The 12751-nt window shown below is 41.9% G+C and overlaps 2 protein-coding genes across 2 annotated transcripts in view; one reads left to right on the forward strand and one right to left on the reverse strand.

Annotated features, from left to right (window-relative positions):
• CFAP44 (cilia and flagella associated protein 44) overlaps positions 1-9848 on the forward strand; it is a 122986-nt gene extending 113138 nt beyond the window's left edge. The window contains exons 32-35 of the mRNA XM_011355452.2: positions 793-994; positions 4746-4906; positions 6125-6259; positions 7857-9848. Of these exons, the coding sequence (XP_011353754.1) occupies positions 793-994; positions 4746-4906; positions 6125-6259; positions 7857-8030 (672 nt within the window). The 3' untranslated portion in view covers positions 8031-9848. The remainder of the gene's footprint in view (positions 1-792; positions 995-4745; positions 4907-6124; positions 6260-7856) is intronic.
• A 7-nt stretch (positions 9849-9855) lies between these two features.
• Positions 9856-12751, reverse strand: part of BOC (BOC cell adhesion associated, oncogene regulated) — an 88712-nt gene continuing 85816 nt past the window's right edge. Inside the window, exons 18-21 of the mRNA XM_011379483.2 lie at positions 12049-12284; positions 11748-11824; positions 11040-11230; positions 9856-10125 (exon numbers count right to left, since the gene is read on the reverse strand). Of these exons, the coding sequence (XP_011377785.1) occupies positions 9938-10125; positions 11040-11230; positions 11748-11824; positions 12049-12284 (692 nt within the window). The 3' untranslated portion in view covers positions 9856-9937. The remainder of the gene's footprint in view (positions 10126-11039; positions 11231-11747; positions 11825-12048; positions 12285-12751) is intronic.

The raw sequence follows: 12751 nt of genomic DNA on the forward strand, positions 1-12751 counted from the left end.
GAAAATATTTTTTCTTTTTTCCTTTTTTTGTTTATTTCCACACTCCACTTGAATTGTAACATGTTAAAATGCAGAGATACATATCAGTGAGAGAAAAAGGCTGAGAGAGAAAAGAGAAAAATACTGTCTTTTGTCAAGTAAAGAGAGAAAGCTGTGTTTTAGAAGAGAAACCTAAGATTAGCCTTACATATGTTGTATGTCAGTGTTAGGTGCTGTGGAATTGGCTCTGCCTCTGGGCAACCCTACGAATGAGTGACGTCCACAATGTCCTGTCCTCAACAAATCTGCTTAGCTCCTGTGGACTCACGTCTTCTTTTATGAAGTCAATCCATCCCATGTTTGGTCTTCTTTTTTTCATTCTGCCTTCTATTTTCCCAGCACTATTGTCTTTTCCAAAGAACACTGCCTTCTTCTGATGTGCCTGAAGTAGGACAGTTTCAGTTTTGCCATTTTTGCCTCCAGCGATGTTTTGGGTTTGATTTACTTTGTGTAACCCAAACCAAACTGGGTTAGCTGCATGTAGCAATTTGCCTAATATGCCAACCATGAAATGTTTGTTCCATCATTGTGCAGTAGATATTAGCCATGATCTGTGTGGGAAGATTTGCCGTCCCCAGAGGGATCTAACATGGCTTACTATCTGAAGGCAGCCTCCTGCTTTCACCTTATTTAGTGGTGAGAAAGACAGTAACCTAAACAAGGAACAGAAGGAAGTGCTTCCCTCATGCTTTCTATGACTTTACATTTAATTTGATCTTTGTTTTGATTTTGGTTTTGTTTTGTTTTTGTTAGATTGAATATGTGGTATTTGGAGAAATACCTAGTGATCTTTCTGGAACTTTGGTCTTTTCTAATCGCTCCTTGGGACAGCTTCAAGATCGAATTGTACAGCTCCATGAGGAGAATTCTAAGCAACAAAAAATTAACAAAGAATTTCGGGAGAGGCGTAAACAGCTTATTCGAGAAAAGAGAGAGATGGCAAAAACCATACAGAGTGAGTAACTAAGCCCATGGATTATCTGGTAATATTTATTGATATTTCCTCATAAGTAATATTTGTTGTTAAGAGGAAACTATCAAGTGACTGTCTCCATCTTTGAAAACAATAAGTAATCAAAGAATCAAGAGGAAACAAGAATACCTTATCTTCCTACTTACTATTTCTCCTGATACCATTGAAGATCACTCTCCTATTTTAAAGGGATAAATCTTTTATCATAGAAATGGTTTCTCTGGATTACAAAAGGTTTTATATTAATGAAATATAGAATAATATAATAATAACCCATGTATTACTACCAAGCATAAAAAATAAAACACTGAAGTTACAATTGAAGGCCTTTCTCTTTCTAATATTCTGCTATCTCCTACCCCAGGATCCAGCACCAGGTGAGAACACATGTATGTTTATGCATGTATCCACACACAATATGTGAAGCTACTTTGCATATTTTTAACTGAAATACTGTGTTATATAATTTTATAGTTCACTTTATTAAACTAGTTCTTTAGAGTCATCCATATTGCTATAATAATTATTCACCATAACTGCTATTATAATATTTCATTATAGAACTATAAAGGAGGTAATTTCTTCAGTCTTCTGTTGATATTTAGGATATTTTTCATGATTACAGACAATGTTACAGCAAATCTTCTTGTACATGTCTCCCTGTGCATGTGTGTAAGAAGATAAATCCCAGGATGGGGGGCTCTAGGTAACAGGGTAATGTGTACATTTTCAGTGCTCCTGGATATTGCCATGTCGCCCTCCAAAATGGTTGTTCCGTTTTAGCTCCCCGCCCCCTACAGTGTGTGAGAATTGCCCAGGCTTCATATTGTCATCATTGCTTGATGCTATCAGACTTTAGTATGTTTGTCAACCCAGTAGATGTTAAGTTGTTTTCACTGTGGTTTTTATTTACATTTCCTTGATTCTGGTGAGGTCAAACAGCTTCACATACATCTATTTCTGTTTGCTTTTCTCTAACTTGCCAGTTGTATCTTTTACCCATTTTTTTTACTTCTATTTTTTATTTGTTTTCTTAGTGATTTTAGGGAGTTCTTTCTATATTCTGTCTTTCTTTGTCCATCGAATGCACTTCAAATCCCTTCTAGTTTGTGGCTTGCCTTTTTATTTTGTTTAGTGTATTTTGGGGATATAGACATTTTAAATCTTAACGTAGTTAACTTTGTTAATCTATTTATGGTTTGTGCATTGTGTATGTGTCTTGTTTAAGAAATCTTTCCCTATTTTGAGATCATAAAGATATTTTTATATAGTTCCCTCTTTTAGTAGTATTCTTTACATTTGTGTTTTTAATCCACCTGGAATTGCGATAGATAGTATAAAATGCAGTGGAAAGATAATTATCTTTTAAAATACTTTTTATAATGTTTGATATATGGGACATGTGTATAAGTGGTGAAGTATTCCAGCTTTGATAAAGATAATATTACCAATACCATAGCATCTACCTTAATGCCTCAGAACTGTATACTTAAAAATGATTAAAATAGTACTTTATGTTACGTGTATTTACAAATAACAATTTTTAGAAGAAAATTTGAAAAAGGAAAAGAAAATGGGAATGAGATAGTGGTCCACCAATCCAAGTTGCTTGGATACGTAGAGGCCAGTTTCCAATGAGTGCTGATGGTTCTGCCCTCATGGATGGCTGGATTATAAAATAAAAAAACACATGTTAGTACTCCATGTTTGAATAACACTTATTTGAGACACAAAATTTTCTCAGGTGTAAGGCTTGAGGTTTTAATGTTTCTCACGTACTTCACATTCCTTTGGCTTCTGTAGACTGAATGTGAATGTTGTTTATATTTGAAAGTACTAGTCATCAAACCAAGAAATGAAGTAGTATGAAAATGAGGAAGCTTGTTTCAATTTGGGTAAACTCAGTTTGGGAAAATGTGTGAAGAAAAATGAAGTATTCAAAGTTTTGGAGTGTTAGTTGAAATAAAAAGAAATAGTTCCATGTGGTGGGAGTTTTATTCAGTGACTTTCAATTCTCCTATCCCCAGCCCATTTTCTGAAAGCAAATTGTGAATCTGGTCAAAGACTGATTTCCTAATTCTGAATATGAAACTAGGGATGGGTTCCTTTCCTGTAACCCAGAGGAAAAAAAAGGCTTAACGGTGATTAGAAACACCGCTGTCAGCTTGTGTTTGCCTTCTGGCATCCTTAGACCCAATGAGGAAGAAGGGGAGAGTCTGGAACTTGTACTAGGATGGGATAAGCTCACTGCATTCCAAGGAGGGCACAGCTCACAGCCACAGGGAAGGTGGATAGCGAGTGTTTCAGAAGCTTTCATGTTCCCAGTGAACATTAGCTGGACTAATAGGAGACAGGCATTAGGCTGGCTCCACAGGAGGAATGATAAGGACCGGAGTACATATCCTGGTACATGAGGCTGCCATGGGAGAGGGTACACACTTATATGGGGCTAGCCTGGGGTGGGGGTGGGGTCAAGGTTCTTACTGAGAGAGGCCAAGCAGCAGACACAGGCTAGCCACATGTGTGCAAATAATCTAATCATTTCATGTGCTTCACTGATTATCATGGCTATCACATTACACAAGTCCATGAGGACACTTACAAAGAATAGAAATAAATTGCTCCTCCCTGGATTGTGCAAAGTGGCAGCCATACCAGTTTTACTGTTACGATTCAACTATAATAATGATACCTGAAATCAAATTTCTGCACTAGAACAGAATTGTATCATTTTGTTATACCTCAGGGCCTTCAGATTTCACTTTGGGACAGTCTGGTACCTGAGAAAGTCTTGTTAAAGGATTGTTTTCTTGGAGAGCTCAGACCCCACAAATGGAATTTTCCTTAGGTATTCCAGTGTTCTCACACCGAGGAAAGATAATAAACAAAGTAAAATATATTGCATGTTACCTGGAGATAGTTGTTAATAAGAAGTATTAAAAGGACTAGGAAAGAGAGTGCTGAGGTCCGTAAGAGGACAGGAAGCTCTCTTTGAAAGGTGACATAGCTGATAAAATGTGGCTCTCTCTGGTTAGAGGACAAGGACTGCTCTTAGTTACACTTTCAGAATTGAGTGTACTGGAAGTGAGTCTTCACAGGTCTTACAACTTGCTTTCAGAAAATGGGGTGGGCAGAGTGAGCCATGTGGCTGTTTGGGGAACAGCATTCCAGACAGTGGGAACTGAGATGGGAGTGAGCTTGAAATATCTGAGACGCAAAAAGGAGGCCGGCATGTCTGGAATAAATGAAGAGACAGATGTGGGAAAGGACATAGTAGGAGGGATAAGAGGGGCAGGGCAGGGTGGATTATTAGGGCCTTGTGAAACAACAGAAGGACTTACATTTTTACTTGGAGTGAGATGGAAACTTCTGTTAAGTGCCTGCTCTATTCTTAACACTAGATGCTATAGAGATCAATAATAAAAAATGAGAAACTGAGTTCATAATCTAATTTAACTCCACTAGCAGTCTGAGGAGGGGCAGATCAGAGTGTGTTGGGAAAAATGAGTCTGTTTTATACAGGATTTTGAAGTAGATGAAATGACAATGCAGGAATGGGCATGTTAAGTGAGGAAAGTAGCAGGTGAAAAGTCACAGAGGAATAATCGGCTGGTAACATGAAATCCTTTACCATCTTACAAAAGCCGTTCTTAGAATGTTATTGTTATTGGTATTGTTCATTTAATAACAATGGAAGCCACTGAACAACCTGATGGTCACCGTCTTCTTTTAGAAATGGAAGAAACAGTCCGTCAACTAATGATCAGCAAGTTTGGCCGTGTGATAGACCTAGAAGCTCTTCAGACACTTTCTGTGAATACAACACTTGAAGAACTGAAGATCAGAAAACTTCGAAAGGAGCTTTTGAATGCAAAGGAAATCAAGATGTGGGAGGTAAGGATGAGAGGGCACGTGATCTACTTTGGTTCAGTTTGGGTGGAGGCAAGAAATCCTGGTGAGCTGTAAGTGGTTCCTGCGAAGCATCCGTACAGCTGGAGGCGGGTCTCTGAGCCCCACTTGCCCCTCCCCACCTGCCCCCATTGTCTTGTGATCTTAAGCCTGTCTTGGCTTCTTCACCATTCGCTTAGTTAGAAGGACTTGTCTGTCTTGGAGTGAAAGCACCAACACTGGGGTTTGGCATCCAGGGCGCATGTAAATATAATGGCAAAATGGCATGAGAGATTACAGAGAGATTTCATTTTGAAGTCTACATTAGTGTACAAATGCTCTAATAGTTTTAGAAATGAAACTGCTATACTCTGAGGATCTTAATTGTATGTTTCTATATAGCTTTTGCATGCTGTCACAATCTGGAAATTAGAAAACATCTTCTAAGTAATAAATTTTATAAGAAGGTATGGACTGTTTCGCTGGTAGGGTCTTAGAAGATGTTAATGCATGCATTGTTCCCAGAGCCATGAGATGAGGCAGTGCCCCAGTTACAGCCTGATTCAAAGGCAGGAGCTTTTACAAAGATTTTATAAACCCACAAATCACTATGACTTCTCCAGTTTACTGTCTTATCACATCAGTACATAGGAAAAAAGGAGAGGTTCCTAGTGCTTTCTTGTCTCATCTTTTCTTATCCAAGATTTGCCACTGTGCTGTGAAGAAGCAGATTACTTAAGTGTTTATGTCAGTGGGACTGGTCCCTATCAGGGGAATGCTGGAAAGAATATGTGAAATCTAAAGTAATTTGTTGAAGCAATAAGAGAACAAAGGAAAGCCACTAGCAGATGTGTGGCCATTCAAGTATTTTGGGGATCCTGGGCCAAAACTGGGGAAAAAGCAATACATGAAAGTTTCCCACTTAAATTATCATTCTCTCTTTTAATTAATGAATACCAACACTCAGTATGCACACTGATTTCTTTCCTCGAGAATGGAGTGGCATCTATATCTGTCTTATTTTTACCTACTTTTTATCTTTTCTCTAGTCAAACCAGACCAAATGCAGTTGCTTCTGGTTGCATTTTCATACTGGCTTCTGATGATACTTTCCTACGTGCACATCACTCCATTGGCCCAATGGTTTTAATCACATCTGGACATTCATTTTTCTCTATTTCCTTTCATTCATTTAATTAATTTTGCATCTTCCTGCTCTGGTAGGAGAAGATTGCTCAAGTGCGATGGGAACTGATGATGAAGACAAAAGAACACACCAAAAAGCTCCACCAGATGAATGATTTGTGTATTGAAAAGAAAAAACTTGATTCTCGATTGAATACACTACAGAACCAGCAGGTGTGCTCCTTTTCTTCATACCCTGTTAGAACTGGGGAAGCTCTGTAAAGGTAGCTCTCAGAGATAATGCATGGAGAAGTAAGTTTTTAAACTGAGGTCTGTCTACCTCCAAAGCTGACTCCATTGCTACTATTCTTACAAAAATCTTCTTGGGATGGCAAGAAATTAGTGTCAAAAAACATGTCAAATAAGAATAACTAAAATTTGTTTAGATATGGTGAGAATGAGGGAAAAGTTAAAGTGACTTTAAAATGACCGACCAGTGTGACAGGGCATGAGTTGGCACATGCATTTTAGCTGCAAGTTTCAAAAAGCCCCATTGAAAGTAGCTTAAAAGAAGTCTGGAGGCGATGACTAAGGGGTTTTGGTTTAGTGGGCCTGTGATGTTGGGGCCAGTATCTCTGTGATTCTGATTCTTTGAGGTTTCCTTCAGAGTCACAAGATTGCATCAGCTCAGTTTCACATCCACAGGCCAGCCTCTTTTTTTTTTCATTTAGAAAGCAAAAGTTTTCTGCTTATATCTACTTAGCCACCCTTAGCTGGAAGAGAAGCTGGGTAAAGTTAGTGTATAGCTTTCATGGCTTCTAAAATGAAGGTAGGCAAGGGAGAAGCAGAAGCTATGGGTAACGGTTGCCTCTACTTACTATGAAGGTCTGCCATAGTAAGTGAGAGTCATGGACAAGTCATGGGCTTTTGGCTTCAGGTAACCTGGTCTAACCCTGCTTCTAACCCCAAGAATATAGGGACTTGGGCCTATATTAAGAAATTCATGAATTTCTCAGACTCAGTCTCCATATCTGTAAAAGTAGAATAACGCCATCTAGTTCACAGTGTTGTGAGGATTAAATGAGACAGCATATGTAAAGCAACTGGCAGAGAGTAGATACTAAATACGTGGCATGTCCCTTCTTTTAATATGCATTCAAATTTTATTGAGCATCTACTTATGTAACAAGCTCTAAGGTGAACACTGGGTAGTGATGAGATCTAGGCACACTGGGCCCTGTATCTAAGAGGCACAGGATCTCTTCAGACACATAGTTATCAAAGAAACATTCAGGTAGAACCATAATAGCTTGCCACTTTTTTAGGTTTAAAAGTGGTCAAGTATCATAAATTTCAAATGGTTCAACCTAATTACAATGATATATCATGGCTGTTTTCATAGAACACAGAACAGGAAATCCTAGCCTAGTCCACAGGGCAAAGGCGGCCTCCCTAAAAGTGATGTCTGAAGCATGAGCAGGGGTGGGCTTGACAGGGAAGAAATCAGACAAGGAAATAAAGATTTCCTGTTTGAGAAAAAAATATATAACTATAGGCTGTATAGAAAACAGAGGGACCTTGCCTTTTTGATTCATTATGAGCCCTTCAGGGTATGAATGACTGATAGCTTAATGAATTACTCATCTCCAGGGGACTTGCATTTTGAGTTGTTCATTAGTCCAAAGGGACACATGTCCAATGGTGGGATTTCAGGCTATGTGGGCCTCCTTAAAGGAGCTATGGCTATTTAAACTGACTGGAAGGCACAAGGACAGGGAAGTTTTCACATCTCAAATGATTCTTACAGTAGGGAGGTGTTCTCTCTCAACAGGGCAATGCCTTCCAGGGCCCTCGGAAAGCAGATACTGTGGCGAGAGAGAAGGTCACTCAGCTGATCCACTTCCAGGCAGAAAGGATTTTGGCCTTAAAGGAAGAGATCGCTCTTTTGCGTAAGAAAGGTGGCCTTATCCTCCCACCCATTCAGACACCACAGGAGAACAGATGAAAACCCTGGGCCTTTTAAGTTTGCTTTTTTTTCTCAAATCCATCCAAGATTTCTGACATAAAATTCACCAGAAGTTCAGTTTCCTTGTTTCCTGCAACAAGCCTGTTATTTTAAAGTGAACTGATCTAAAAGTCTAAAACCACATCTAGTGATGTAGTTTTAATAATTTTTGGTAATCTTAGGACTGCAGTGCCCAACATCTATTTATTATTGAATGGGATCATTTTAGATCTGTTTGGAACCAACTAGATTGAGTATGAAGTCTTAGAAGACTGTGTCTCAAACCGCAAGGAAGCATCTTTGATACATCCCATTTTAGGAAATTTGATTTTTGGTTATCTGAATTTTTAGCCATTGGCAAGAAAAACTATCATTGAGAGCACTGGCCCAGATTTGAGGTTCCCCCTGGATTAGCTAAGTGAAAACTGAGAACATTAGCCCTGTCTATCCCACTCCTGGAAGTGACCTCTAGGCTTTTGGCCAGGTGGTCCGAAGTCACATCTTTTTTCTCTTACCTGCTCTACCTCTCCTTTCCTAGCATTTCCATGTTATGTATAGTCCTTAATTTTATTTAAAATATTTTAAAAATACTGCTTTTCTGAAAATACGTTGTGTCTCAATGACAATTTTTCCAAGACAGCTGTTGGATAGAAAGATTTAACATCTAAAAGTTGGCGCTGTTTCTTCTGGCCAGCAGAGGGTGTACTTGTCCTAGACCATTAGAGTCACTCCTGGGCTTTCCTATCATCTTGTTTATCCAATTCATGATGAGAGAAGCCAGGGTCTGGCGTGACTACTCTTAACGGGATCAAGTGGCATTTCATCCATAATTCAGCTTTACCGAAATCTAGAAGATAACGCTGCAAGTCTGCCTCCATCTAGTTCCAGTTCCACATATAAAGGCTGATCCTGTGGTTGGACAGCAAGCAGTAAGAGAATGCTGATTTTAAACAACTAGTGAGTCAATTCCTCCGGCCATGTTGGTGTATCAGGTACCACATGTTCACGTGTAGCAATAACACTTAACTAAAGGGAGAATATACCTGGGCCTCAACACATACCCCTATATAGACAGTGTTACTGATATGACCAGTTTTACCTCAAGTCCAGTCTTAGGTAAGAGAACTGCGAAGCCACTTCTCCCTGCCTACTGAACACTGTCTCCCTCTTGGACTAAACACTTATTAATGTATTCTGCATGAATAAAAACTGACATTCAATATTTACAAGGCAAAAAATTAGAAACGTCTGCCACCATTTCCAGATCTCATCTCTTGATGGATCTGAAAATGTCACAAGTGGATATTTTCTTCAGATACTCAAAGACTCAATCAATCCTGAGGGGAATGCTGACTCATATATGACGAAGCCGAAGGTTACAGGAAAGACTAAACATTTATTTAGAAGTTACAGTGTTTGTTTTTAAAGATATGTTGCCACAGATTATTGATTCTGGAAGGTTTTTAATGCTTACAGTACTGTACACATCTGAGTCTATTCTCGTGGGCATCTGAAAATGTTTTCTGTAGCACCAGTCCAACCATCTTCACAGGTGTCTCCAGCCTGTGATACTGTGGCCCTCACTTTTCCCTCATGGTCATCACGAACTGTGCACCTAGGATTCTTGCTTTCAGCAGCTACTCTGCAGGCCTCCTCAGTCTGTTTTGGCTAGTCTGTGATCCTGGTCGACTCCTGCTATGTTGTAGCTCCTTCGTTTTCCCTCTCATACGCCCCCGGGTAGGAGTCCCTATGTCTCTGTGTCTCTCTGGCATTATAAAAACACATATACATTTATTTACAACTGCATAAATATATAAATATGGCTATTATAGAAAAATAAATACGCATTTTCTCTGTCCCTTTTTAAAAATGATAATATAGAATCTTTCTGGAATACTGGCTTCTGTCTAAATTCTGGGAGGTGGTGTTTCAAAAGATACATGCACTGGTGGGCTGGGGGAGAGCCGTAGCCCAAGCTCCTGTCCTGTGTAGGCCCCCGTGGGGTGTTGGGGACACCACTCTCCTCCACCCACTTGGCAGGACTCAGGACTGTCCACTTCTTCAACCGGTACAAGGCCCAAGCAGCATGGGGGCCCTGAGGGGAGAGAAAAGTAGGACACATTAAAATCCAGACTGACCAAGAACCAATGCTCAGCGATATGGGTCAGTTTCTCTGTGATGGCAGCTGGTTACACTGGTCCACCCTTCTGGTATGGTGTCTGATCATGATTACTCCACTCACAGTTCATTTCCCTAAATGAGGCAGTCCAGTTTTAATGATGCTCGGTCTTGCTCTAGGAGGTGCCTTTTAGAATTTCAGCTCCCAGAGACAGGGTCAAGGACCTACATCCATGCCATGGAGGCTAAGAAACTAAATTAGCCAAGCCTCTGAACCAGCCTGCACCCAAACAAGCATCCACTGATCTCCAAGAGACTGGCACAAGGAAGATACCAGTGGGATGCTCTGCACTGAGCGGGCTGGCCTGCATTGAGTCCCTTGCAGAAAAAGTTCTGTGGAAGCACAGAGGGTTACGATGATGATGTTTGCAAGAACTTGGCTCCTTAATGATTGATGTAACCTTAGTCCTTAATTAAGAGACAAGACTGAACAAAGCAAGGTATTTCAGAGTGATTAGAGAACACCTCTTAGTGCAATGAGAGGTGGTAGGAATTTGTGAATGGCCTTGAAATGCAGAGCCCAGAGGACTTCTTTCTCTGAAATGGCAAAGTGTCCTTTTCTTTAGCCTTTGAGGACACAGCTTGCCACACCAAAGAAGGACCCAATGGGTACACCCCTGCAGCTCTGCTGGGCCTTGAGGAAGGAAGAAGGGTGGCCAGCCACCTTCCCTTCCTCTGTCTCTCCTATGTGAAAGCTATGGATGGCTCCTTACCAAGCATCACCATTGATGACTGTTATCTTCCCCTCCTCCAAGCCACTCCTGGGTCCTGGATGCCTACCTCGTGTCATCCCCAGACTGTTCAATTTCCTGCCCTGCTCCTGGCACTGACCTGGATGAAAAAGAGGGTCCCATGTCACTTCAGGCCCAGGATTCTGAGGTACACTCCTCACTCCTGACTGGCTGGCAGCAGCGGGCTGCTCCTGGAGGTGGCAGTCCTGGTGGGTCTGGAGCAGCTGGTGAGTTGAGTCATCAGGCAGTGTATATAAGAAAGAGCCCTCGTCTGGGTCAGCCTTGTTTCCCCTGCATGCATGAGACCAGATTGGGAGGTGAGGTACAGGCAGAGTGGGCCCGTATCCCCACTGGCCAGCTACTTCCCTGTCCGAGGGCACTACAGGGGGTCAGAGCTCAGATGGGCAGGGACTGCTCCCCTTTGAACATCAAGAGGTGCCACATCATCATTTCCATGGGAGTAATTCTAGTCTATCTGCATTTTATTCCGTGCAAGTCCCAAGTGTATGAAAGAACATAGAATCAGGTATCCAGGGGCCTCTAGGCAAAGCCAGCAGTACGTGGCTACTCTGGCCTACCAAGTGAGGGGAGGATTCCGAGAGGCCAACCCATGCTCCAAAGCAAGAAAGGGCATCATAGCTACAAACACAACAACCAGTCCAGTGGAGCAAGTTGTCAGATATGGGGATCCCCACGTGAAGCACTGGTACTCACCTTTCAGTGACTGACGCTAGATTTGAGGACCTAAAGAGCAAGTAAGCTCTAGGGCTCGGGAGTGGAAGGCAGGGATGGGGAGGTGCCTGGTTACCTGGGAATCTGGTGACTGTGGACGCCATATCCGTTGCCAAGAATGGTCTGCCTCAGCAGGCTGTTGGTGTCATCCTGCTGCTCAAATGAAAGAGTAACAAAAAGGCCATGTCTGAGAGTCCAGGAAACTTTCCTGTTCATACTTCAACAAGATAAACTGTTCCTGACTGAAGAAAGCCTGGCTAGTAGCCCAGTATTAGAGGCTGGAAGGGAGGAAGCCCCAGAAGGCAGCCCAACCACTCCCTCCACAGTGGCCTGCCTGTACTTGCCCGTACTTGCCCATACATCCAGAACTGTGTTACCTGCTGAAGCTCCCCCGGGCAGTGCTGCTGAGGTCTCATGCCTGCATAGCCCAAGGCAGTTGCAGGGCAGCCCCTGTTCACATGGACCCCATTGGCACAGGTCCGTCCATTGGTGCCACTAAGGTAGGGCTGCCCATTAGCTCGGTGGCCTGGGAGTCCTCCCAATGGTACCATTGTGTATTGGCAGGAGGAGGACAGAAGGGCACTTCGAGGAAAACCCAGGTCTGTTGTATGTTCTGGAAGAACAGAAAGATAGAGATTTGCTTAGGCTCAATTTGCTTAGGCAAGTTGAGCAAGTGTTGCCATTTGAAGCAGAAGTTAGTGGATAACGGTCAGATTAACCCAAGACAAGGGGGACAGCTCAAGGCAGCCCTGGCCCCAGAGGCACTAAATGTTTGGAGGGAAGAGGCAGGTAAGTAGGAATATGCAGTCAGAGCAGCAGCTTCAGATATTGAAAGTAGTTGGAAGCAGTTAAGTATTGAGCTCCTGAGATGCAGAGAGGACAAACTCTCACTTCATACTCTCCTCCATCTGCCAAGGTCCTTGAGCTGGGAATAAAGGGCCTAGTCTTGGAGTATTCTGACTCTCCCCAAGCTCTCTGGGGGACCCTGGAGCTTGAGCTCCAGTGAATGAGAAGCAGGGTGCCTCCAATCTTTCCCTGGACAGAGGCCTCTTGGGGGACTGGGGGCCCTCCTCCCCTCTC

Source organism: Pteropus vampyrus, unplaced genomic scaffold (assembly GCF_000151845.1).
Source record: "Pteropus vampyrus isolate Shadow unplaced genomic scaffold, Pvam_2.0 Scaffold1, whole genome shotgun sequence".
In the NCBI taxonomy this organism is placed as follows: domain Eukaryota; kingdom Metazoa; phylum Chordata; class Mammalia; order Chiroptera; family Pteropodidae; genus Pteropus; species Pteropus vampyrus.